A 27,787-nucleotide genomic window follows, 5' to 3' on the forward strand; every position below is an offset into this window, starting at 1 on the left:
CCTATTCTTTTGTCTCTGGCCTGTGAGCATAGCTATTTCTCAATTGCCTTATATTGGTTCACTAATTTTTTTTCCAATGGCAGTATCAATGCATTTAATAAATAAATATTTTCTCAAACCATCTCCCCAGTAATCCTTTAAATTTCAGGTGAAAAAAAAAAAAAAAAAAAGAACAAACGTGGAGCAAAACAAAATGCAGCACATGGCTAGATCGTACAACTAATATACAGAAAGGTTTATCTCACATGATTTAATGGAAGCCAGCACAGACATCATTTGGTGTAAATAACTGACGTCTTGGTAAAATTTATAATACCCAATTTGTGGCACTAAACTTTGTTTTACTCCGCTAAGTAAATTCAACTGGACGTGTTTCTACACGTTCAAACATTCATTTGCAAAACACTTATAGAGAATCACAGTAAATGCTCAGGTCTGGCTGCTGCTCTGGGAAGCTGGATAACAACAATACAAGAGCAACAGTAGGTGGCCGAGACACCGTAAGCATTGTAAAGATTTACCCTTCCCTTTCCGTCCATAATTACTATACGCTTGGCCTCTCCAGCCCCTCCTCGCCTCTCCCAACACCGAGAGCTCGGAAGAGATCCAGGCACGGCCATGCCCGGAGCGGGGAGGGCTGGAGCGGCCCCGGGGACGGGAGGCCGGGGGACGCTGACAAAGGATGCTGCCTCTGTGCTCCCTCCCTCCTATTCCACCTCGTACATTGGCAGCGGCTGGAAAGGTCGGATCTATCTGAATTACCGCCTGGGAAGGGATGAAATCGTCAAGTCCATGCACGGACCCAGCCGCTCCTCTCCGGTTCGCCGGCGCAGGGAGCCGGAGCAACCTCTGCCCGGGCCGCGGCCGCCCGCACCGCCCCATCCTCCTCCCGCCGTCCCCGTCTCTCCCCGGGAGCACCGCTCCCGCCGGCGCGCTGGCCGGCACCGCTGCCATCTGTCCCCAGCAGCCACGGGCTCGCCCCCGCCTGCTCGGTCCCCTGCCTCCGCCGCCTCGCCGGATCCGCCGCTCTGCGTTTCGCCCGGAGCCGAGGTGTCGGCGACTGCTCCGAGGAGCGAACGCGTGGCGGACACGGGCTCTCCGCACGGCGACCGGCCCGCCATCCTTACCTTAGGGACACCGAGACACGGACACCGCCGGGCTGGGACAGCCCAACGCGAAGCTACCAAGGTCCAAAGGCTACCGCAACACAAGAGTCTTTTATTCAAATAAATAAAAATGAACTTTTATGTACAAATATACAAAACCATTACGCACATTTTATAAAGTAGCCAGAAATCTTTAAAAAAACCGCGAGGGTGGAGGCAGGACGCCCACAGCCGGCGCCCTCCCTCCCAGCACCCGGGCACCGGCGGGCGGAGGCCGGCGCCGCTCCTTTGTCCCTCGCCCCGAGGATCGGCTCCGGGCCAGGGGCTCCGCTGCCCGGCCCCCGCCGCCACCCGCCCGGGCTGCCAGGGCGCCGACAACACCACAAGGAGCACGACATCGCGGACGGCGGCCCCACCTCCCCCCGGTCCCGGCGGGGCTCAGAGGGTGCCCAAGTGCGGCAGCGTCTCCAGCCGGTCGGGGTGGTCGCGGCCGGCCGCGCTCTCCACGCCGCGCAGCCACTCGGTGCATTTCCGCACCAGCCCCTCGTCCGCCGCGGCCCCCGCCTCCTCCTCCTCGTACTCCTCGTCGTCGTAGCGGTGCCGGTCGTTGAGCAGCGAAACCTTCAGCAGAGCGCGCAGGTCGCCGCGCCGGGCCGGGGCGGCTCTGCCGGCGGGGGAGGGCGCGGGCTGCCCCCGCTGCCGCTCCAGGCTGCGGCGCTGCAGCACCCGGATGGCCTCCGGGGGCAGGCTCAGCGAGAAGCGCCCCGCCGCCTCCCCCGGCGCCCCGCCGAGGCTCTCGCAGGAGCGGCTGCCCGCCCCCGGCGCCGCCGGGCGGCCCCGCGGCTGCGGCGGGGCGGGCTGGGGCCGCGCCGCCCTCTCGGCCGGCGGTCTCCGCGGCGGCGGCCGCTGCAGGGACGAGCAGGGCCAGGAGCTGGAGAGGGGCCCCGGCCGCTCCGGGGGCGCCCCCCGCGCCTTCCTCGCCGCCTTCTCCTCTGCGGGCCGAGGCGCTGCCTTCTTGGGGGCCGAGGCGGTGGCCGGCGGCTTCTTGGGCTGCGCCCGGGCGGCAGCGGGGGAAGCGGAGGGGGTCGGCAGGATGGCCGGCAGGAGGGGCGGCAGCGTGGCGGGGCGCCCGGGAGTTCCCTCCGGCTCGTCGCTGCGGGCCCAGGGGGGAGCGGAGCGCGCTCCGGGCAGGGCGGCGCTTCTCCCCGCGGGCGGGCAGGGCCCCGCGGCGCGCCGGGGCTGCAGCCCCATGGCCAGAGGCGGACGAGGAGCCCCGGCCGCCGGTGCGGAATGCGAGCTCCCTCCGCGCCGACAGCCGCCGATTTTCCCTCTCGATAAGCCGTCCCCCTTCCCGCCCTTCGCCCGCCCCGGGAACACCCTTTCCCGGCGCGGGGTGGGCGTGCGGGCGGAGACGGGGGTCGTGCCGGCACTGGCCGCCCTCCCGAACGAGCCGCGCTGCTCGGACTCGATGCGGCGCTACTCCGGCGCCTTTCCCCGCTCCTCTCCCGCCCGCCCTACAGCCGAACCGAAGTAAAGAAGGGGATGGCGGGGCTCACGCCCCGAGAGCAAAAAGGCTCCAAATTCCTCCCGAAGTCCTCAAGCGTCCTCAAGCTTGAAAAGGCAATATTCTAAAATCGTTAAACTCTCCTGCCGTCTTAAAAACATGAATGATACTTTCGAGCTCCTTGATTACTTGAAGTATCGCGAATAAGGGCAGGCAGACAGGACAAGAGACAGACACACTCAGACCTAAGGCTGACACAGACTTTGTGGACAAGCGCTGCCTGGTTTAGTAACGAAGAGTACAGTCCAGAGATCCTTCTTCTAGCGTCAATGGCTCCTGTGACAGAGCTAAAGCACAGCCCCCGTCTGAGGTGTTTTGTTTGGGGTTTGGGCTTTTGTGATGCCCAAGACAGCAATTTCCTATCTTTTCAAGGACTGAGCCAACAACAGAGGTTTGGAGAGCTTTCATGGAGTAATAAGTAAACATAGTTCCTATGGATCTAAGATGATTACCATCACTCCAAAATTTATCCATAGAAGTCATGATATATAATTTCTACAGCATTTACTTCAAAGTACTGTTTTAATTAGGGTACAAAAACTTTATCAAAAAATGGGTAGTATGTATGTAATCCACAGGGACAGATCTTCACACCTGAAGTTCCACACTATCATAATGGGTATTACTATACTGTGAAGATTCCCCAACTGTGAGCTCATGGAATACTCATACACAGTAAACAAAGACAGGATGCGAAGGAGCAAAAGATACAGGCAAAACAACACAGACTGTGTGCTCTGTATGCAGATGGAGGAAGTAAACCCTCAAATGTTCAGGAGAGGAAAAAAACCAAGGAAGGCACATGATGTAAGTAACAGACCAAAGTGCATATGAAAGCATACCAACACATGGAACCTTTGGTTCTTGAACCCATTGTCTCTGGGTGATTTAAGTGTTAACAGATGAGTGGATAAATAAATAAATATTGAATAACCAATGTAATTCTAATGAAAGACTACAGTGAAGGCGATTGTGTACCACCGGAACTGGTGGGTGATGGACAAAACCAGCTCTGAAGCACATGAAGGGCTGGCTTTGAAGCACTGGTGGGGTGGGGTGGGATGTCCCCAGGCAGCTGAGGTCAGCAGCAGCGCCTGGGGAAGGGGCAGTCACTTCCAGGATGACGCCCATCACTGCCTATGCACATCCTACTTCATCTTCAATGCAAGCTGAAAACTAAAAGGAACTAAAAATTCACCCACGGGTGCCCCAGCACCCAAGGGCTGTGGGCAGAGCTGGAACAGTTGTCCCTACATCACAGAGCACTAGCAAGCCCAAGAGCCTGCTGTGGGGCCAGGACTACCTGGCCCTCCCTATCACCAGCAGGAAGGATGCCTCTGTGGCCATTTATTGTACTGATCAGTTAAAAGGTGTGGCTTAGTTGGAAGTCTAGTTGTGAAATAACGCAATCACTATGTACACAGCTTCCCCAAAAGTTGTTGCTATGTTTTGCAACATACAGTGAGATTTAACAGGAACATACTGTCCCTCAAATTGTCTCTTTAGCCTGAACTTTGAATACTAAAAACACTGAGGTTTTCCCCTTCCTGACACTGCAGATCATGTATTTTCAAAGCCATTCCTTCTCAATTTGTGGATCAACAGAAAAAAAAAAAAAAATCAGAATCAACTCAGTTTTGAACACACTTAAGTAAGCACATCCATCCTGTGTGGAAAAAGAACCTCCTGCAATATAGTATCAACTATCAAACATGACAGATTTAACTTTGCTCCAGAATAACTGGATAGCTCTTAGCTGAAAAAATTAGAAAGGAGAACCTTTTACTGGAGCCAGGCAAAGTGTTAGAGTACTTCAATCTATTATCAGATTAAATCAGAATGAAAAGTTTGTCTAAATACTAAAAGAACCTTTAAGGTCACTTCTGCAAAGCTATTAAATGAATCTGGATATAGTCATATACACACATTTATGCTTTCATATTTATTCAAGTATAATGCTGAAATTTTAAGCCCTCTATAACTAATTTCTAAATAAAAAATATATTAGGCATTTTAAAAATGAATTTATTTCACAAGTCTCATTTATACATTAGCCATAAGTTCTTCTAGTAAAAAGTATTTAGGTATGAAAGTTTTTTTTTAAAAAAAAACCCGAACATTTAAAATACAACTTTTTTAATAAAATCCAACAGGTTTTAAACATACCTTTCACATTCTCATTAAGCTTTTCCCATAAGGCACATGTATAGATATTTCAAAGGAGCAGTTAATTACAACCTTGGAATCTTTACAACATTTATAAAACTCTGTCTTTGGAAATGCATACAATGGATAATATACAAACATAAACGGCACATTGCAAGTTTTAGACAGAACTGTAAATGAAATCTTTATGCATACTACCCACACCGTACTGACTTGCCTCCACTGGGAAATAAACAGTTACTGGATACAAAGTAGTGTTAACACTATTCTGCATGAAGTATTTAAATGTACTTTCTTGTTAAAAAAAAAAAGCCTGGAAGTTCCAGGGTAAACAAATAATTCTCCACATTTATTTTAAAAACTGTTTCTAGTAAAAATTATTTAGTCTCCCAAGTGAAAAAGGCAAGGAAAATGCTAAATTGCTACTGGGTATTTCAGAAGTGGTAAAGTAGAGTTTTTTGAGCAAAATTTACAGAGGAAAAATGTTGCCTTTTAAAGCAGACAGTGGTTCCTGGTTTTACTTTACCCTAGACAAGATGAGAAGCATTTAATCACAGCATCCCTTTAAAAAGAGAAAAAAAAAAAAAGGTTAAGTTATTTGTTATCTTGTTTATTATATACATCTAAACCATTACCTCTTTACAATTACAAATGTGGCAGAAACTAAGATATCAATAGTTGATCAAATGAAGGATCTGTGTGTGAGTGCCTCCGCCAAACCAGCCAAAGCCCAGGCTCAAGCCAGGTCAGTATCAAGGGTTTTCCTTGCTGTTTGCATGGCAGGCCATGCAGAAATGCAGCCACAGCGTTAGGAAGTGCTCTGCAGCACACTGGGAGGCTGAGCAAAGGGCACAGACACATTTGGCAAAGGCTGCCCAGCGAGGGCTCAGCTGAGGAGCACCCAATCCCCAGCAAGGCACAGCTGCCAGGGCTCCAAGCCACATCAGAGCCGGACCATCACAGTGCAGGAAATAAAGCACAGGATGAAGGGTCTGAAGTGTCCACTGGATGGAGAGAGCTGGTTCAGCCTTAAGGTTTGGAGGATCTGGAGGATTCCACTTTTTCAATCAACAATCACTGGCTTTAGCCTTCATTTTTCCTTTTCCCAGAAAAGTAACAACTTTACTAAAGAGTGGAATTTGTATTCTGTTGCTAGTCAGTTTCAAAAATGAAGAAACATACTATCATCACTCCTCAAAGTCACTTCCCTGTATGGGTTTCAGTTTTATTGCATTTGTTGTTGTTTTGATTTGGGTCTGGTTTGGTGGGGCTTTTTGTTGCCACGCCAACAGGAGAGCTACCACTACTTTAGGAGAAAACAAACAGAAACCAACAACCCCCACCCCAACAAACCCATGAACAAATAAAATGTTCTGAAGAGCAAACCATGAATAGAGTTAAACCAAGGAATGATAATTTCATGAAATCAAGAGAAATGAATACTTGAAACAAATGACATAACACCATTCTCTGGCACCTAGCATGGTTTAGATCATTGTTCCCATAAGAAAGGCAATCTATGCAACAAGGCAAGGAAATAAATTTAGGAACACATTTAAGATACCACTCCACATAAGCAAATAACTCAGTAATCCCTAGAGAAATCACAGTATTACTAAAAACACTTTGTAAAAAATTCAGTTCTTTGGCTCATAAAATCTAACAGATAAATAAACACAAAGAAATTAACTGATGCATATAACCTAATGTTTTTCTGCCCAGAACATATAAGTACTGGTGGTCAGGAAGAAAAAACTCAGAGAGACCAGAAGCTTAACTTGCTTTCTCTACAGAGAAAGCCATTAAAAAAAAAAAAAAAAAAAAAAAAGGAATGAACCTGCTGAGACTGTCCCATGACCACTGGAACTATAAGAATTCAGAATACTACTTTAGACTGGGTTAGCCTGAGTTGTCAGAAATAGTAAAATGACAGCTTGAAGTCTGAATTCAGTTATTTTATTCACTGTAATTATCAATGACTATCTGAAAAAAACCTCTTCCTACATGAAATCTGAAGCTTTAAAAAAACAGTACACATTTTTTGGCGATGCTATAGGTAACTACCAGATGAAAGCGATAGACAATACTTTGTATTCTTTGTCCCCACACCTCTACTACAGCAAACTGCATTAAATGATATGAAAGTGCTTAATTTTTTTAAAAAACCCACTGTCAGGAAGACCAAACTGCATTTTACATGAATCATAGAAAAAACAGATTCTTACTTTTGATTACTTGCATGTGTTTTCACTATGTGTTTTGTCTGCTTTCACTCCCTTTTTGTACTCACAAGAATGAAAGAAAAGAGAGGAGCTTGCCAGAATGAAAATAAAGATAAAGCACTGCCTTTGCCCCTCCTAAAACTGATGGAGGAATTCAGAAATAGAAACAAAAGCTGCCACTACTTTGTTTGTCTGCTTTTAACTAGGACCTCAGATCTGTAAGTTACCTTTAATTTTAGTACCACAAAAGTCACTATTGCATCACTGTATTGTTAAATCATTGGAGACATGATTTGAACAATACCTTGATTAATTATCAGTGGTGGAAACTGGAGAGAAATTTATAAAAGAGAATTACTATGTCTCTGTACTGTATTTCAATTTAGAGCTTATATTAAGCATGACTTTTAAGTTCAGCTATGCCATTTTCTAACAATTAGAAGAAAAGGGAGGATGTTGTATTTTTCCACACACATAAAGTACTTTTTCCCCCTCCCCAGCATAAAGGTAACTGACTTTTGCTGAGATTGGAAATTATTATGTAGACTCACCTTGCAAAAGGAATATAAGACAGACTATACCTGAAAAAAAGAAGAAAATAGTGTATTTGCAGAGTGTTCATGTCTCTTCTAGAACCAAATTATTTCACTAATAAAAGCAGCCTGTTGTAACAAAATTTTAAACAAGATTACCTATTCAATTTAATGCTTAGAGAAAAGATGACATGTTTGGACAAGAACTAAACATAGTGACATGGATTTGGTGGTTTACTTTTTCTTTGTTTGGTTGGGTTTTTTTCTTTTTTTTTTTAATGTAGTTCATAACTTCTATTGCACATGAACTTAAGAAACCAGACTTTTTATTGCCAAATCCAAAAGGAATCGATATTTCTAGAAAAATTGTATTCAAGATGACAGAGATGACTTTTTCCAGTTTAAAAGACAATCTAAATTACTATGCAAATATGCATCTAATCATATTATTTATGGAACTAAATACAGATACATGCTGTAGGATGAATAATATTCCCCAATTGTGACACTCAGACAGCCGACAATCCTATTATTTTCTGAAACTTGCTTCTCACAAGCCTCCACAGGCAGTGTTCTGTCCTCATGCCCAGCCTGATCAAACCCCAGGACACTTAACAAACGTGAACTGTCTGCTGCAAACACACGGACCACAGTCTGAGCCAGCGCTCTTCCCTCTATCTAGCACCATACCCAACGGCCCTTGTCCTGAAAATGGTTCCTTGTCCTCAGACCCACATCCAGTACAGACTCTGTGCATTCAGGGCAAGTTCAAACAAGAACTGTGGTCACCTTGGGTTGCCTGAGAGTGAGCACCAAGTAATTCACCTGGGGCAAGGACACAAAGTGTGTATCTCTGTGGAAAAATCAGTAACTTTCAGAACTTCTGCCAGGCTTGCAAGCATTCACCTGACTGCACTCACACACTGCTAAACCCCTGAGTGCACTCACGGTATCACAGCACCTGCTGCACTAAATTCACCCTCTCACATCCACCCACTCTTTACCCAGCATATTCCCGGGGCAGGACATACCCTATGAAAATGTTTTTCAGTTTCTTTCACTTCAAAAATGAAAAATTAGTTAGAATTCAAAAGAGAGGAGATTATACTGTTACTTTTACAACACAGAAGAAGCATGACAATTTTTTTTTTTTTTTGCATATATATTCCTTCCTTAAGGCTTCAGATAATTTCACACATTGCAGAATATACTTCAAATTACCATTTTTGCCAAGATGATTGAATATAGATTTTGCTGGAGTTACACAACCTAGCTGAGAAAAACAGATTGAGGCTAGCATTTGGGCACACTTATATGTGAATCATACATATATAGGTTTATAATCATGCGGGTGTAGGGGCAGGGAGAAGAAATTAAGAGGAATTTTAAGAATCTTACCAGGTCATTGCCAAGAACTGCAATATGCAGAATAGCATCGCCAAACCTTTTTTGTTCCACTAAGCAAAAATAAAGCAAATACTGCAAGTTACTTCATTTTGCATCACACCAGTCTATACTGCAAACAATTGACAGACTGTTCAATCAAGAACTGAGTTAACTGACAATGCCTAAATTTCCTTGTCTCAATTTGCTGTTTCTTTCCCAACAACTCTCCGTTCATTTTATCCATCACTCCATTAGCATCCTGCTGTGTAACCTTTTCTAGCTTTGGAAACACCTAACAACACCAGCGTTAACACTCACTCATGTCACTGTACCTCTGCAAATATGGAAGTTCATTCCAGTGACATACTTACTTCTATGGAATGCAACTACAGTTAGTTTTCAACCAAGATGCTTCAAGATACTTCTGTTTTTTGGGTTTTTTCCTGTAGTCTTAACCAGCCTAATATTCTGTATCCATAGGTTCTAAAGATGGCTATACACTCTCTGATATTTTCTGTCATAAGTATGCATCACTGAAACAAAATAATATTTGAACTCGCTTTTCTTGGTTTTTATTCTAGAGGTCTACAGACTGAACCTGATGCTCTAGATTCTGCATTCTCATCTACATCACATGCAGGTGGAAGGATGCATTTGCTTCACAACCAGCAGGCTCATCACTCCACCCAAGCCCAAATGCAGCTGACAACAAAAACATCACACACAAGTCCACCACTGAACTGTCTCTTAAAGGTACAATACAATTAATAAACTAACCAACTGAGATGGCGTTTTAGGAAAAAAAGTATTCTTACTTACCCAGAATACAGCACACAGAGTCAGTATTAGGCAAAGCTGGGGTTGAGAAGGAGAGACAAAGAAAAAAAAGAATGAATAGTCAAATACACAATGAAGCAAGTACAGTAACCATTTCCATGTTTTCCATGGGCAATCAGCAATTGAAAACTGACTTATGAAACAAGCAGCACCTCAGGCTGTTGCACAGTGACTATATGATGAACTCCATGGTGTTTTACAAAGCACAATATGAGGTATGCATGGCCAGAAGGGACAAGTCTTGAAAGGAAGACAAGGCAGGAGTTGACTTGAGCAATCAGCAGGAGTGTAAGCTGGCGTGTGCACCCTTATGTGTTGGTTCTATTAAGAGATGGGCTTAGACAATAAAGCTTTATTGAAAGGAATCAAGAAGTCTGGTGACTGCCACTCTACTTATTCCAGTACATACTATCATTTTGAACCTGGTATTTGTAACACCTGTCTCTGACAAGAAAGATGTGTGCATCACTACAAACAGCCCTTTATTAAAAAAATCCATTCTCTCTACTACAGGATCTGGCGAATGCAGGCTATGCCTCATCTGCCAGTGCTTTTTCATCTTCTGACACTAATGAAGAGTCCACTAGGGAGCAGCTGCCTCAGGTACAGTGAAAAAGCTCTCATGAAGCTTTGTTCTAGGTACTTAAACACTTTGGCTGGAACATTACAATGATACGGTTTACTAAGCAAAATAATCACACCATTAGTGCAAGCTTAGCCATCACTTAAAACTTTTCCACTAGATCTTATCTGGCTTCCTCCATTTTTCATTTCACATAGTACAAAACAAAACTACAAATTAATTTTCACTTGAAAAAGAATTGTTGGTGTTTTAGTAAAAGGAAGAAAAGTAACACAGTCTTGAAATTTTCCAAACATGTTTGTGACTCCTGAATTGCCTACAATTCTAGCTTTGTGTAAGGATGGGGATTAAAACAGTCAAATTCATCCAAAGTTTTCAAAACTTTAAACTTACTTTCTCTGTTTTACTGAAATTTACATACTAAAAGTCTTGGCTCTCATCCAATGTTCATGTTCACTATTATTGGAAACCTTTCATTCTTATTTTCCAAACTTTGCTGGCAGCCTCTGCACAGGTAGGTCTGTGCTGTTTGCTCTGCCCTCTGTTCTCTTTGCATTTCCCTGCTGTATTTTGTTTTTACAGCCTTCAAAGCAAGTTATTTTCTTTGTCACCATGTCTGAACATAGTGGATGACAGGATCATCAGGGCAAAATGATTTTTGTGCCTTGGGTTTTAAGAGTCTGGCTTAGGCTCTCAGTTTCACTGGAAAAAGCCTATAGCTGTAAAGTGTTGGAGAACTCGTGCTCAGCAAATACAGACTCTAGGAGAACTGGAGATATTCTTGGACATTTTTAATTCACACCTACAAAACGCAACCTTCCTAGGACTTGGTATGAGTTGAAAATAGTGACAGAACAAAACAAAGACACTCAAACAAAACAAAACAAACCTCTTGAACAAAGTTTGGAGTCCAAGCAATGATCAAGTGACTTCCTCAAAAGACAGGGGCAAACGTAAGCTACTCAAATGAGGTTATAACTATTTTTTCATGTGGGTGTGAGAAAGGAAGAACATGTAACCTCCATATGACAGGCATCCAAAAATAATTTATGAAGACTTTCTTACCCACTAAACTAGAAAAACAAGTTGTATGATAGGGAGAATAGGAAAGCCAACTACATTTCAAAAATAAAAGTTGAAACAAATCAGTAGGAACAAGAGAAAAAAGTATTAAACAGAGAAGCAGCAAGGGAAGAAAGCTGTTTTAACTACTTAATCCAGAGCTTTGGGACAGGAATTCTGATACTGGGGAGAAAGTTTTTTCCATCCTTCTTGAAGAAGAAATGATGGTCATAGAAGTAAAGGAGCCAGGGATGTCCAGTGGAGAATCTCAAAGCTGAACAAAGCTCCCAGACTTTGGGGAAATAAATTAACTATCTCCACTGCTTTGAAAGTGCTGAACCACTGACCTTTACAGACCAAGCTGCAGCCAAAAAATAACTGTCAAGCTACACTTGATGGCCACTGACTTTTCACAGTAGCTAAAAAAGTCTCTCCCCTTGTTCTTGAAGAAAATATTTTAGAAAATAAATTAAAAATAGTTAACCTGCTATTAGCATTTACTAAGAAATATTTTGTAAGGAACATTTTATTCCAAATGATTTGTTAAAAAATCATAAACAACAAAAACACACATGTTCATAGAAAAGAGCTGGATGATCTTTGTGACATACAGAGCTTAACACCTTGGCTGTCATTTCTCTGCAGAAGAAAGAGGCAGACTGGGAAATAACCTCCCTTTAGTTAGCTTTGAGGCTAAAGGAAAACTTTTTAATAAAAGGAAACAAAGGCAGCATATTTACCAACATCACAATTGTAGCTATTAATCGTTTTGGATCAAACATTGCTTTCAGTTGCTTCAGTGGCCCCATCAGGAAACATGTACTAATAGGAGAGAAAAAACAAAACAAATCACTTGTAAATCCATTTCAAATAACTCTTTCTGAAAGATAGTAGGTAATTAATCAGTTTTCCAACAGATAGATGACTACAAAGTCTTTTAAAAAGATATTTCAGTGCTTAGCAACAGAGACTCACTAGAACAGAAGGTGAAATACTCCATGAATTTAGCCCTGGAAACAGTTTATGAGTCACCCTTGGTCACGAAATTCTTTCTAAAATATTGCCAAAGTGGAAAAAAAAGTAACAGGCAAATACAAGAACACTTATATTGGTTGAGATAAGAGAGGACAGAGTGTGACAAGGATATACTTAAGGAATAACAGACGAGCATAGAAGCAAATCAGTTTTCATGAGAAAAAACACATTTCCACTAATAATCTTTGTTTGATGGTGCTGAATGCCATTTATAAATAAAGATGATTAAGAAAGCAGCGCAGTTACAGTTAAATTTAAATCATGTTAAGAGATACAAAATGAGGGGAGATTGAATAATGACTATAAGCAGCTCTACATGAATTTAGAGATGGGTGGGCGGTCAAAGATGTTTTGATTGTTATTTTAAGATGGCAAGCACCATAACAGATAGGAAAAAAAATTAAAAACTCAACTGCATAAGTAAATGAGATCATATCCAAGATTTCAGGAAAGATAATGGGAACAAATACAGTGGTTAGAGCATTTTACATTACCAAAACAAAACATTAAGTATAGCAGAGTTATCAAGTTGAAGTCTAGTGAATTTTGTGTTGAAGCTGTTATAACAACTGATTTGCCAAAATAACGTCAAGATTACAAAGACCAACCTGCTGTAGAAAATTTTTGCTTAACAATATTTTTTTTTTTACTCAGGCAGAATGCAAGTAGCTACAAATCAAGATTACAGGAAAGCTCTACCTCTTTTAGTCAAACTCAGCAAGCAAAAAGGCAGGAAAAAGTTCAGTAGTTTGTATTAATCCTCCCGCTTTTTTATACTCTGTAGTTAACTTGAAGGGAGAATGAAAACCATCAGCAACACCTCTTTGTGCTGTACCTTTTTATGCAAAGAAATGCCATCTGAACTAAGAGATCACAACCTCAGGAGTAATTCTCTGGCTTCAAATATTTGAAACAGGTCTTTCTCTTCCTTCTCATTCTACTTTGTAGAAAGCACAACAATTTAATGAGAGAGTTAAAATACCTGTTATCTTGTAGTGGTCTGAATGCTTTACTACAGAGCAGAAAAACTAGTCTAACTCCTTTTCTAGTCATTCATTTTTATATGAAATGAAGCAGGGAAGAGTTTGATAGAGTTTCCTTGTGAAACCAATCATAAGCCTTCTATAACAAAAGAAATATGGGTATCCACATTCCAGGCAGTAAGTAGAGCTCAATCTTCCACACCCAAATGTTCCCCTACCAGCAACTTTGCACATGTATCTCCTTCACTTTTTATCTCATGTAGACAGACCCCAAATGTCCATATTAAATGGAAAGAAGTTTTCACAATTCAATAGGAAAAGTTTTAAATTCGCTGCAATCCAAACTAATTTTTTCTCAGTGTTTTTTTCATCTTGTCTGTTGGATCATAAAATTAAATTAAGACCAAGAAAGGGGATGTGAAAAACTAGAAGAAAATATTAATTAGGTAGTGGAAGGATAGGGATGAGGAAAATACAGTGGTAAAAAAGAGTTAAGTTTTGGCCACATAAAGTAGGCAGAAAAAATAGAGAAAGCAAAATGTGTTGTTTGTAATTTGATTCATATTGGAAAGATGGATATCACAGGAGCTGCTACAGAGATGAGAAGGGATTCCAAACAGAGCAGAAAGAAAGGCTGGAAAAAAATTCCAGTTCAATTCTAGAAAAAAATCCCCCAGTTAAATAGAATAATTCTTTTAGATACACCATTCTGTAGGAGATGAACTCATCATCCCTGAGAATAACCAAGTGAGTATCATTGTTTTCATGTTCATGGCTAGAAAACGATAGTAAAAACAAGCTAGAGGGGACTAAACAGGCTAGTAAGAGTGGTAACTGCACTTTGGTTCAAATACAGATTTGCAAACAAGCCTAGGAACATTTAAATCTGCTTGTCAATTTGGGACTTCATCGTCATCTCCTACTGCTCTTAGAACACAGCTGCCTATTTTTGTATATCCAAAAGGACTACTGAAGGAAAAATGGGCCTCTTTTTTCTTCTAATTTTAGCTGGAGTGCAGACTAAAGTTTTTCAGCATTCTCCCAAAAGAAATACTAGTCTGTAAAAACTTTCCTCTTAACTCAATTAAACTTGGTTAGTACTAAGTTTCTAAAATGCTCATTTAATTTGAAGAAATGAAAACACACTCAAAGTACCAGGTAAAAACAACACAACCAAAAAAAAACTCACCCCAAATCGACAAAGAGTAAATAGTAAGATAAGGGAGAGAAAGGCAAACATTTAGCTTTGCCTATCTCCAGTATTAACTTTTTGTCTTGTTTTAGTATGAGATGGAATTGAGACTCAATGTCAGTATTATTGTCTATGTGGAACACTTCAAAGAATCAGAGAGTTTAAAAATACACTGCGAGCAAATTTTAGATTCTGCCTTCAGCCTTACAGTCAAAACAAGGATTTCCTGAATGCTTCCTTTTTGAAAGTTTTCTTGGAAACAGGATGATCTCTCTGTTAAAAGCAAAAAGCTCCTAACAAAGAATCCACACAGAGAGATTACCAGTTTGCTCCTGAAGCTGAGGTACTTCTGTACCTGGCAGAAGGACTTAGCTATAAAAAGTACAAAACACTCAGCTAGCAATTTGTTATTCATACTTCAGATAGCAGTTGTGATGTGTCCACAAACAGGTGTGTAAGGTAACTGATAAACAACACAACTCTAAAACAAGCAAGTTTTTGTTATTAGCATTCAATATAAAACAATGTTGTTTACACACAAGAGAGCACTGCAGAGTAAAACCAAATGGAAATGTAGCTGAAAAGAAGGGCACTTTTCTAAAACCTAATAACTAAGAAATCATACCTGGCGAGCGCAGCAATATTTCCCAGGGTGTAGAACACTGCAAAAAGTTTGATTCCCTTTGGGAGCCATAGCAATGCTGTTCCCTATAAAAGACGGGTTATTGGAATGTTTGCAATTAGTTAATTCTTACAGTCGATAAATACAGCTTCATACCACCACAACTTCATACCATCATTCTGACGTACACAGGCAGAGCACACTGCTATCGGTTGCAGCAGTCACTACCCAGCACACTTCTATTGCCACCTGCTGGCAAACAATGTGTTGGTTCACTGGATTGCTAGATATTTTTACAATTAGACAATGTTGTTTCTATTATTGAACACATTTATTTGTAATGTTTAGATCCTATTTCACAACACTTTCGCTTTCATTACAATGCCCCACTGTACATCCTACACCACTGCACACAAGATAAAATGTCAAAAAGTTGCATTAATATTCACCATCTCCCTTCTGCTCCAATCAACCATTTGGACTTGCAACTTAAATACACACTGAGGCTGAATAATAACATTTCAGAACTCTTATTTCCAGATATCTCTTCTTTCCATTGAACTTAAAAAACTCCAAAGTTTTCTGCTGATCACAGTTCCCTATGATGATTAGGGAGAAAAGTAATCACAGAAAAGGGACCTCAAAGATCACCTGGATACAACTGCCACTGCCAGAGGCAGAGGCACTTCCCACTAGACCAGGCGGCTCAAAACCCCATTCAGCCTGGCTTTGAACAGTGCCAGGGATGGAGAATCCACAACTTCTCTGGACAACCTGTTCTAGTGCCTCACAATAAAGAATTTCTTCCTTATATCTAACCTAAGTATCCCTGTTTTCAATTTGTACCCATTACTCCTTGTCCTATCACTCCAGCTCCAAATGAAGAGTCCCTTCCTGGCTTCCCTGCAGGCCCCCTTCAGATACTGGAAAGCTGCAATGAGGTCTCCATGCAGCCTTCTCTTCCCCAGGCTGTACAGACCCAACTATCCCAGCCTGTCAGTGCCTAAACATTGCCTCCATCAGAAGCAAAACAAACTCTGATCTGCACACTGCGTCCTGACAAAATCCAACCAAACAAAAAAGCAACTGCATTCTACCCAATTGCAATTTCAGTGGAAATCTGTGGTGAAAAGAAATGAAAAAGAGGGAGGGAGGGAAAGGGGGGTAGGAAGGAAAAGAGAGGAGGAAAAAGGAAGGACTTCCCCAATGTTTTTTCACCTGCTTCTGGGAGTTTGCATGCAGCTGAAAAACTACCTTCTAGTGCAAAGTTACCTGGGTCAGATTTTGACAGAGCCAAGAAATTAATAGATCTCAACTCTCAACTGCAGGCTCCTGCCAGCCCCTAAAGTTCATGAATGGACAAATAATTTGCTGAGTGTAAAACCACCAGGAGTGCAGCAGGTTTTTCAAGTGTCAACACACAACCACAGTTGTCACCTATTGATTTGTTGAGTGTGACATCCTACACTTGTGGTTTCTTCAGCTTTTAAAAACCTTTCAAGCTTTCCCCCTCTTTTTTCCTTTTAGTGGAGAGAATAAAAATAAGCTGGGTACACGCCTATTTCCTAATATATCAGTTACAAAAATAGAGCATATTTTGCCAGTGTTCAAACCTTTTAGCAAGAAAATGTATTATGCTACAGTAAAAATGCTCTCTTCTGTAACTGGAAGAAAAACTGTCAAAATCATAATTTAGAGATCAACAGCCAATTATACATTTAATGTCCAGTTAAATGAACACATACAAAATTTAGAATGCAGGATAAAACACGGAATCACACATAAAGCAGGAATATGAATGAGGTTCAACTGTAGAACAGTAATAAAGTGCAAGGAAAAAAATAACTTTACTTACAAGAAAAGAACACAAAATGCCAGCAACAAAGCATATGGCAAACCATCTGACTCGAGTACCAAAGCTGAGTGTTGAGGCATCAAGGACCTTAATAAGAGAGGAAAAAGAAGATATCACAAACCCAGTTTACAACAATCTAAAGGATATTTTTTCCTTTACCACTGGAGTACTTAATTTCAAACAAAATAATTTTTAGCTGAAAATAATTATTTTACCTTGCTTAACAGTTGTTTGGGTATCAATTCTTTTATATTACATAATCATATTATCTGGAACACATGGAAACATATTTACAAACAAACAAAAAAGACAAAACCCATAATGGTATATCCTGGCTTGTAAGTAATGCTGCTTCACTTTGAAACAGATTTTTTTATCACCACACAATTGGAAAGTCACAATTGTACCAAATCAAAAGAATCAATGGGCCTTCCAGCAATTTCCAGATGAATTAATCCATTTGTACAGCGCTGTAGGTTCCTACAGACACTACCACCTTTTCCTGTTACTAGAGAGGATCCCTTGTACTTATTAACGCCAGTATCCACTGCAAGCATTACAACTCCAATTACTGTTCCAATTACCTTCCTGAAGGTGTAGGCAGATTAACACAGTTTGTCTCATCAGACTAAGCTAACCTGCTGAAAGGGAATATTTCACTTCCTGCTTCTCCAGAGTGGCTCCAGAACCTAATGAGCTGAGCCACCTGACACAATTCCTGACACTTAGTGTTGCTTCTGTTCTGATGACTTGGCTAATGAGCCAAGCCAGCTCTGCAAGCCGTCAGAAAAGCAGCAGGGCTGATGTAAGGAAAGAGGCAGGGCCATGTATCTGGCAGAAAGGCCCCTTTCAACAGAAGTGATTTGTTAGATATGCTCAGCTCATCTCCACCCGTGCTGCAAGAACAATGCATTTCATCTTACTGCAGGTCACTACAATTAAATGTACTTTCTGTTCTAAACTGGCTTATTAAGTGAAGTGTTGCTTCAGCTTACAAAAAATTATGTTAAAAATACAACTTTCCTATTTGTTCAGATGTCACAGGCAAACTTGCTCTCTTGTTATCTAGTCAACAGCTATTTTAATCAAGTCTTATTAACCAAATATACATGACAGACCTTCCCCAGCCAATGAGTATGACATTTCTCCTTATCTCTTGAGAATTTTTTTTTTCAAGCAGTGGTAAGCTAACCAAGGCAATGTCGTTACTGCTTAGAACAATTTCACATCTGTACAAACAAAGGACCTGTTTCTAGTTTAAAAAACTGCCACATGCACACACACATAAAAGTGCTGTGATGACAGAACGATCCAAAGGTCAGAAGATGCAGCTTACCTTGGTATGTCCAACACTTTATCCTTATGTATGCATTAAAGAAACAGACAAAAACAGTAACTGAATGATGGTTTAGTATTTTAAATTATATTTGATAGTCAGAGTCCTGAATGCCTGCATTTTTAAGAACAGTAGGAATAGCTGGTAGCACACAGGTGAATATACCCATTTCAATCATGCCTTTAGTTACACCTATTCATGCAACTAATCACAAGCACACACACACACAAAGAGAAAAATCCTTTCCATCTGTGTTCAGAAATGAAGTGTAGATAGGCCAATAATATCAGAAAAACCAACACGCATTTCAGAATGCCTAGAAAACAAGGGAAAGGATGAAGACAAATCCTTTATTTAGGTGCATCAGGCTCATTGCTGCCACTTACTGCTCTTCTAATCCTATTATCTGACAGTGCTCCTGAAGTGACTACCAGGAGAATTCATTCTTCAAATAAATTTGAAAACAGCTTTATCTTCATTTAAATCCCTAACAGTTAAAAGGTGAAAAAAAACCCCCAAACAAACGAGCACAAGAAATAAGAGAACCACACAAAGGCTTGGAGCAAAAAATACCACAAACCCACAAAAGTTTGATATGTTTTATGGATTTAACTTTTAAAAACTGTTTGATAATATATGTACATGAACTACAGGAAGATAAGCTGTGGCATGAGGGCTGCCAGAGCATTCTGTGTAATATTAAAATAAATGCATTAAATGGTATTAAATTGAAGGCTCATCTTTCCAACCATTCCCAATGATGTCACCATTTATGTTGTCAAGCTGAACCTATTTAATGCAGTGTTTGAAATCCTGAAACTGGGGATGTGGTAATGCATCTTCTTGGTCCCTAATACCTAAGGGGATTGAGGGCAGACCTCATTGCAGTCTACAGCCTCCTCACGAGAGGAAGCAGCAGGGCAGACACTGATCACTTCTCTGTGACCAAAGGTGACCAGACACACGACATGAGGAAACAGCTGAAGCTGTGAAAGGAAGTTTAGGCTGGTATTAGGAAATGTTTTTATACCCAGAGGGTGGCTGGGTACTGGAACAGGCTCCCCAGGGCAGTGGTCACAGCACCAGCCTGACAGAGTTCAAGAAGTGTTTGGACAATACCCTTGGGCACATGGTGTGACTCTTGAGGATGGTTCTGTGCAGAGCCAGGAAATGGACTCAATGGTCCTTGTGGGCCCCTTCCAAGTCAGGATATTCTACAGTTTATACTTTTTGGGTTTCGTGGAAGCAATGGAACTCATTGCCTTTCCAAGATGCCTGTTTTGAAGCTGCAGAAAGCACCTTGCCGCAAAAACTGAGTTGCAGACATGTGTTCAGCTGCATAAACCACAGGCACCAGCTTGTGCTAAAATGCCAGGCTCACTCTAGAAGCTGAGGTTCTGACACCGCACATACCGTGCCACACGTGCTGCAGGCAGTAATTTCTATACTAGGGACCATGAGACACCCTGAGGTAACAGCTTAGGTTCTGAGACTATGAACCCTAAGAAAAAGGAAGTCTGAGCTGCCCTTACAACAAAAGCAGGAAACAACACGGAGGTGCTAAAGATTCTTTTTGTGTGTCTGACATAAATGATACAGCTAATCCCGGATTTCAGATAAAAAGAGTTGTCCTTGCAGTCTATGGTATTTGCATTAGCAAAAGCTTTAGCTTAGGAGACTGAAAAAATTGCCAGGCATGCTCCACATCTGTAGTTTGTGTGGAGAACTATGCAATAGAGGTGGCAAGGGAGCTCCTGTAAAACATACCCTTCTTGCTATACTGCTTATCAGCTTGTTTCTAACAAAAGAAAAATTAAACTGAAATCAACAAAAGGAAATCCTTAGTTTTCTACTGCTAAACTTTCATGCCAAACTCCTGGGCAAGAAGCAAAGCTTCTTATTCACAGGCTATTTCAAGCTAATAGTATACGAAAGAAATGACCAAGACATCCAAAAATCAAAAGGAAATCTAAGTGGAAAATGGAATGGAGACTTTCTGAACCAAAAGGAACTGATATAGGAACTTGCAATAGCCTGATATACAAGTAACAGCATAATTGCTGAACAGTTTGTAATGGACACACAATAAACAATATGAATGATAATCCACAAGGCCGCTTTTGATCCAAAATATTTCTTGTGGCTCTGCACATCCGCCTAGGTTCCCTTCATATATTAATGATCTTATAACAGTTTTCTATGTGGGCAACAGGAAAAAAGAAGCACTTTATTTTACTATTCCAGAAGCTAACGATTACATCCTTTCTCAATGGCAAATACGCAAGTAATGGAGAAAATTCAAAGAAACATTAAATAAATTTGTAGAATTGAGTTTCTAAGCCACAGTGAAAAAAGTATTTATAGCGATATATCCTCATCTTTCCCCATCAGGTCTCCTTATATGTATTTCTATCAGCAGTTGAGAGTAAAATACAAGAAGTGTAACATAAAAATTCTCATAAAAAATATAAGAAATACCTGGTCTATTCCACTTTGTTGAAATCTTTTTGAGTGCTTTAAGCAGCTGTCAGCTGCCATGCAACATCCAATGTGTCACATGGACTGATTTTACATTAGTTTTGGTGTTGATAAAACTAAACAGCATAATGGCACTCTGAAAACATCATAACGCTGCTACAATTACTATTTATTAATGATCTTTCTGGTAATGAATTACTTTTTTATATATATATATATATTTAGTATATTGGATCTAATTGCAGCAAGAAACAACAGCTGCTTATCTGAAGAGTTTAGAAAGTACAGAAAAACTTCACTGCATCAGCAGTTCTTTCATTATAGACTTGTCTTCTACTTAGCAGCAATGACTTGTGACTCCACGATAATGGTTCCACAAAAATCAAGGGAAAGAATAGAGAGATATCTATGGACATGAACCATATGATGGCTATTACACAACTATCAGATATCCCAAAGAGAGGGCCTTTGTTTTCAGCCAGACACATGACCCGTCTCCAGAAAGATCATGAAAACAGCTGAAGATTTTACAAACGCAATGCATAACCTCACCTTCTTTCACAGCCCCACCTCTTAGCAAGTGTTCCTCTCTGCATGGGTGCACATACTTTTTTGCTCTAATACACACACTTTAAAAATAGTCAGCACGACTAAGCTCTAGCTTTAGTGAATGTCACTTATGATTTTCCTCTCTAAAAGAGGCTTGATTTCTACTGTTCTACAAACACATGGCTACCTTGAGAGAAAAATACAGCTGAGAAATTGCCTGACCTAAACACTTGACTTTTTTTAAGTCAAGGGGTATTTATTTATTTTAAATATCTTTCTGGTTCATTTCAGCATGAACCTTGCACTTCACCAAAACCACATTTATAAGTTTTCTTCTATCATGTACTGGACAGGCTTTAAGTACAGGCAGATTCTTCTTATTTAAAGTCTTTTCTGGCTATAACAGCATCATTACATGCAATAGTGAAATCCCATATAGCTTAATTACTGACATTTAACAAATTAAACACATTTTTAGCTCAGGTCTCTCCTCAGGATATAAAACTCAAACAACTATCACACCATCAAGTAAAAGAAAACTCTATGTCACTATCATGTGCCTTGTGTGAAACGTGCCTGGTGATGGCAGAATAATCAATTCTCTCAAAACTGAACTGAGATTAACAGAAATGTAAGTATTTCTTAGATAATCCTGAGCAGAGCAGAAGGTGAAGCATCCCTCCCAAATGCTGGCAGCCAGTTCTGGTGTGAAAGGGCAGATTCTTCACTGCTTCCAGAGCCAGTGGACACAATTTAGCTGCTTTGCTGCGACAGAGAGGCCAAATTCACGAACCTTGAAGAGCAACGACAACTCGGTGCAAAACCAAGTGAAGCATGCCAGCAGCAAGCTGCTAGAACTGATATTATGCCAGCTGTGCTCAGGTTGTGCTGGTTCCCCATGGTTTGTCAGCCACAGCTCAGGTCCCAGCTACATTCCAGCCTCCTCCACCATGCTCCAGCACCCTGGAATTAGCAAGCCGTAGCAAGATATTCCTTGATGTGGGGGCACTTTGACCTGCAGTCACATGAATAAAGAGGGAGCTAAAAGAATAAATGGTTCTTTGTAAGCATACTCAGCTTTGCTTCATCCTAGAGATTAGTTCTCAGGAATGTATGGTCTTCAAACACAGTAAAAACAAAACAAAAAGAACGCCTGATGATGAGGAAGATTGCGGGAAGGAAATAGATAAATTAAGCCACGCTTAAGGAGTAAGGGGCAAAAAGTAACTTCAGCAGAATGTACACAAAACGATGTTTGTGTAAAGAAAACCTTTGTTTCTGCAAATTTAGGGGCACAAGGGAACGGAGAAGCAACTTCCATGAATCGCAGACTCAGTCGGGTCGGAAGGCAGCATACCATGTTATCTGGTCCAAACTTCCTGCTTAAGCACAAGAAAACCTTGTAGAAACCGAAGGACCCCATGCTACCAACACAGCCAAAAGCTTCACGCGAGAGTATTTCGCCAAAACTCATGCTGGGGGCAGAGCCCTCTGCCCACAACCCCCGTCCCTCGGCGCTCGCCGCAAACTTTGGTCTCTCCTTTGCCTGCCCGCCTCTGCCCGGCTCTGACGCGGTCGGGCAGGCCCGGGAAGCGGGTGCGCGGGCCGCGGCCGGGGGAAGGCAGCGCGGGGAGCACGGCAGCGCCCGAGCCACGGACCCCGGCCCGGGCCCGGCGCGGAGAGGCTCCAGCGCCGCCCGACCCCTGCGCGCCCCGAGCCGGGGAGGAGAAGGGAGGGGAGAGCGGGCTTTCGCCGGGCCGTACCTGCGCCGTCAGTCCCTGCTCCTCGTCGTCCTGCCCGGCCAGCACCCGCCGCAGCTTCTCCATGCCGGCGCTGCCTGGGCAGGGCCGCGCCGGGGGTCGGGATGGGCGGGACGGGCCGCGCTCCGCCGCGGGCCGCCGGCCCAAGCGGGAAGTGACGCGCCCCGCGCCTGCGCCTTCCCGGCCGCGGCCCCGGCCCCCCGGGACGCCCCGCGGCCGCGGGTGGAGGCACCAGGGAGGGAGAATGGTTTTCTTAGCGTGACCCCGGCTTCATCGCCGCCCGCGGTATCGGGCTCCGCACAGCAGCGTGATTTGCGATGAACACAGGACACAGACTACAGAACACAGCGCCGCGGGTGCGCAGGGCTCCGGTAGAACCGCGTTGGGACACGCTGGTGAATTATTAAAGAAGTATGTATATTGATCTAGTATCGATACCCAACTGTGACGGACAAAAACTCTCTAACAGTTTAAAGTTAGAAAGTGTGTGTTTGTTACGACGCTGGGCAGCGTGCGGGGTAGCTCCCAAATACACACCGCAATTTACAGATGATCACAGAGTCCTTTTGTTTACAAAAGCATTGAATACCTAAAGCACAGATGCATGTTCATAACTCTGATACATCCCACTCCCCGCTTCGTATGGTAATTAGCTAAAAAGCCATTAAGCATGCGTATTTTGTTCTTTGAAATGGGTCGGTGGTCCTTTTCGTGGAGAGGGTTCCCCAAAATGAAAAAGTAAAGAAGTCTTCCTCCTTCTGAACTTTCTATCTTTTCAATGCAAATGTGACGAACCCTTGGTAGGACTCCTATTTCCTGACTTCATGACTGTTCAATGGGTTTCTGAGCAGAGGAGGCCTACAATTGTCTTATGTTCCTAAAAGCTATTTATCAGTTTCTGTATTCTTCATTATAAGCACAGCTAACCAAACATAAAGTTGACAAGCAATCAGTTATTCTAATACGGAAGAGTGATCTCAAATCTAGTTTCTCTTAGTTAACTACTTAGTTTTAATTTTAGCAAAACCTACCTGTCTACTTTAGTTAATTTCAGCAAAGCTTATCTCTAACTAAAATCTTAACTCCTCTAAAATCCTTAATTCTCTGAAGTTTATGTCTCACTGATGCTGGGATACCTCGTGCAGGTGGGACTTCCTGAGCATCAGTTTCTGCCCGTTGCCTCTGGTCCTGTTGCATGGCACCACCAAGCAGAGCCTGGCTCTTCAAATGATGCACGGGATGTTCCACTTGGATACGGGAAAGAACTTCTTTACTGTGCAGGTGACCTAGCCCTGGAACGGGTTGTCCCGAGAGGTTGTGTCGTCTCCCTCACGGGATGTGCCCAAGAGCCATCCGGCTGCGGTCCTGTGCCGTGTGCTGTGGGACGAGCCCGGAGCGCAGTGTGGTTCGAGCAGCCGGCGGTGTGCGGCCGGGCCTGGCCGTCGCAGGGGCGCGGTGCGGGCCGGCCGAGCGTTGGGCGCCCGGCCCCAGGCGGCGGGCACGCTGCGGACCGCTGTGGCCAGCCTTGAACTGGGGGGGCCTGAGGCATCCCACCTGCGAGCAAGCCAGGTATTTTTCCAGCTAGAATAGGTGGGGTGTGGAGAAATGGGATGGACGTGTGGACACCACTTTCCAGAGATTTCCAGGGTGACCCTGTGTGGTCTGTTAAGCTCTGCCCCTGTAGGAAGGGGTGGGGCAGAGGCCATCACGCTGCCCCGTGTCTTAGCTTTGCCTGCTCGTTCCCAGCAACACTCCATCCTCCATGTGCCCTGTTCGAGCCCAGTCATTCCATGTAAGTCTTCCCCGTCCCCCTCTGTTCAGACACTGACCTCGCTGACCTCGTGTGTCCTCTGGGGCTGTCTTGTGTGTGTCTGTTGTGTGACCGGCCCTTGGACCAACCCCTCAGCACTGGCCCGGGTTATTTACACAGGGAACAAGGCTGGTGGCTGGATGAAAGGATCGAGATGTCACATGCAAAGTTACCACGCAGCAGTATGGGCTGGGGGAGAAGAGGGAGATGGGTGATAAGGGCTGCGTAACCTCCTGCTGCTATATGAATGAAACTCCATAAAAGGGCAGCAGAGCCCCCGGTGAGACCCTTGAGACAGAAACCCCTTTCCACCCTCCTCCCCTCCTCACACACACTTAGGAAGTTTCCTCTGTGCCTTCTACCTTGGCTTTTAGGTAAAACACTTGGACACAAACTGTACCTTTCCAGACTGACAACAGGCCATTGGCATCTCAGGAAGCTTTAGGTCAAGGCAGAAATTAATAATGAAAGAAACACTTGCAGACATGTTGTGGGCTTTCCCTGACATTCAGGTGATTTTAGAGTCTTTCGCCCTCTGCACAGCTCTGTGCCAAACAGATGAAAGAGACGGAGTCTTCAAATTCTGATTTTTCAGGGTTGCATGCTTCGTTTACTTTTCTTATCTTACAATTTTCTCAGTGCCCAACAAAGATGTTTGCAGCTGCTCGGACATCTGACGACTCCTCCCACCCAGGGCTGACCTTATCTTTTATACTAATTGCTACGTGTTCTTTATTTATCATTTCTTGCCAATGCCTATTACTAATACTAAACAGGTCATCTCTACCTTGACCCAATCCCCATTAAACTACTTTGTGCCAGCGTCACAGCTGAAATGGAGTGAGGGAAGAAGAAAGAAGAAGCAGGAGACAACGCCCCAGATTCTCCATCTTGCCCCCATTCACTTCAATGCTAGAAATCTAAATTTACTGTTTTTTCACCCTGTGATAAGCTAAACTACAATCTTTCACACTCTTGTGGCCTGCAAACCCTCTCGCAGTGCAGGAAGCCTCCCCCATGGACTGAGATCAAAGCCAGTGTCTCTCTGAGCTCTGGGCTGGGGTCCCAGACCCCCCTGTCCAGGTCTCTGACCCTCCAGGGCAGCCAAAGGAATGCCCTGGACTCCAACACAGACATGGCTGCGTGAAAGTAACCGAACAACAGCAAAATGTCACCTAAGCCAGGCAGCATTGCCCATACCTTGTGAGGACCTGCACAGGGAGAGCAGTGTGTAAGGGAACAACATAACCATGACCCTGCAGGAAGGGGAGAAAAAATGGGAGAAAGAATGGAGAGGGTATATGAGGGTGTGGTTGAGTGTGCACAAATCGTCTTTCTTAGCAGCCCCCCAAATTGTTACAAAATTATTTATTACAGAAGTGTTTTAATTCCAAAGCATATGTGATACCAAAATATAAAAACAAGAAAGTTCTCTTTGTTTTATCCTCCCTTTCCAGTTTATAGATAGATATGGATAGATGCAGACAATTTAAATCTGAGTCTAGCCTTCTGGTCTTCACGACTTTAAGCAGGAGTGGTTGGCTGTGCCTTGGATTACTGGTGGCTTTCAAGGAGTACAGGCAGGTAAGCACGTGGCAGAGGGCAAGCTGAAGCTGTTCTTTTGTCTCTGTGTGAATAAGTGCACAGAGAAAGCAGACAAGAGCCGTGCACACCTGGGCAGTGTGGGCGTCTAGCTTGCATCCTACTGCTGTCCCCTCTTCCCACCTGCAGCTGCTTTGCAGCTTGCCTGGAACCCACGGCTGTTTCACTCCTGAGTGAGGCAAAGGGTGTTTCTTGTTTCCCTGCTATTTTCTTGAGCAAAAGGTTGTCATAGTCACCCCAAATGTATTTTTTCTAGTTTCACTGCTCAACAGCAATTCTTAATTCTCTATACTATCGTGAAGTACCAGGACACAGTCATTACCTTGCCATGAAAAAGAGGCAGTTTGAAAGGCCTATGTTTTTCAGTGTTCCTCTGCTGATGAACTTTGTCTGATAAGGCAGGAGGATCAAAAACTCTGCTTTTCTAAAAAGGTAAAATTCTTCTGCTAACACAAGTCAAAGTAACTGGTACAAAGTATTATTATGCCTTTAGATCACAAACCTACCACATCTGAAGATATTTTCTGTTTTTATGATGTCAGTGTTAAGGATTTGCAAGCCTCAGTTTCCCTATTCAAAAGGGATGGTGTGGTTTGCTTACGAGTTTCATTGAATCTTGACCTTAATGGTTAGCATACATCTGCATCTAAATATGAAGCTAACTAGAAAATCTGCTAAGTAATGTTGTCTTCCTGAAAAATGTCTGAATTTAGCCAACTTACTGAATTGATGCAGTTGGTGGCATACTTTTAATGTACATAGAGCAGTGTCTACTCTTCAGTCTGTAGGTCTATCAGCTGTAAACCTGTAAACACTTACTCCACAAAAATAAGTTCTGTGATTGCTCTGGTCATATGTAGGGCTCTAATGTCCTGCATCCCTCCCCACCTTTGCATTCTTTACCTTTGGAAATGGGATATTTGAATGAACACTGCAGAAAGGTTAAGGTCAGGAGTTATAAGGAATGTTAAACAAACGGTCTTACAGAGATCTACTGGGAGCATGGTTGAAAACAAAATGTAGAGCTGCTTTGGGGACTTGCCTATTCCACTTGAGGAGATCCCACCTGATTCCTGCTGTGTGGTGCAAACGTCTCACACAAAGCA

General features: G+C 42.9%; 2 protein-coding genes across 2 annotated transcripts; both read right to left on the reverse strand.

Annotated features, from left to right (window-relative positions):
• Positions 1-1,198: 1,198 nt before the first annotated feature.
• On the reverse strand, positions 1,199-2,357 carry PRR18 (proline rich 18). Its single transcript, XM_040059685.1, has one exon. It carries the CDS (start codon positions 2,355-2,357, stop codon positions 1,545-1,547), a length of 813 nt encoding a protein of 270 aa, XP_039915619.1. The 3' UTR covers positions 1,199-1,544.
• A 2,432-nt stretch (positions 2,358-4,789) lies between these two features.
• SFT2D1 (SFT2 domain containing 1) lies at positions 4,790-23,402 on the reverse strand. The gene is made up of 8 exons (XM_040060113.1): positions 23,273-23,402; positions 17,147-17,233; positions 15,295-15,377; positions 12,200-12,281; positions 9,797-9,832; positions 8,990-9,048; positions 7,610-7,639; positions 4,790-5,398 (listed from the first exon to the last, which is right to left on the reverse strand). Exons 1-8 carry the CDS (start codon positions 23,333-23,335, stop codon positions 5,359-5,361), a joined length of 480 nt encoding a protein of 159 aa, XP_039916047.1. The 5' UTR covers positions 23,336-23,402; the 3' UTR covers positions 4,790-5,358.
• Positions 23,403-27,787: the final 4,385 nt, after the last annotated feature.

The sequence above is a fragment of the Hirundo rustica genome, chromosome 3, assembly GCF_015227805.2.
Source record: "Hirundo rustica isolate bHirRus1 chromosome 3, bHirRus1.pri.v3, whole genome shotgun sequence".
NCBI classification, from domain to species: domain Eukaryota; kingdom Metazoa; phylum Chordata; class Aves; order Passeriformes; family Hirundinidae; genus Hirundo; species Hirundo rustica.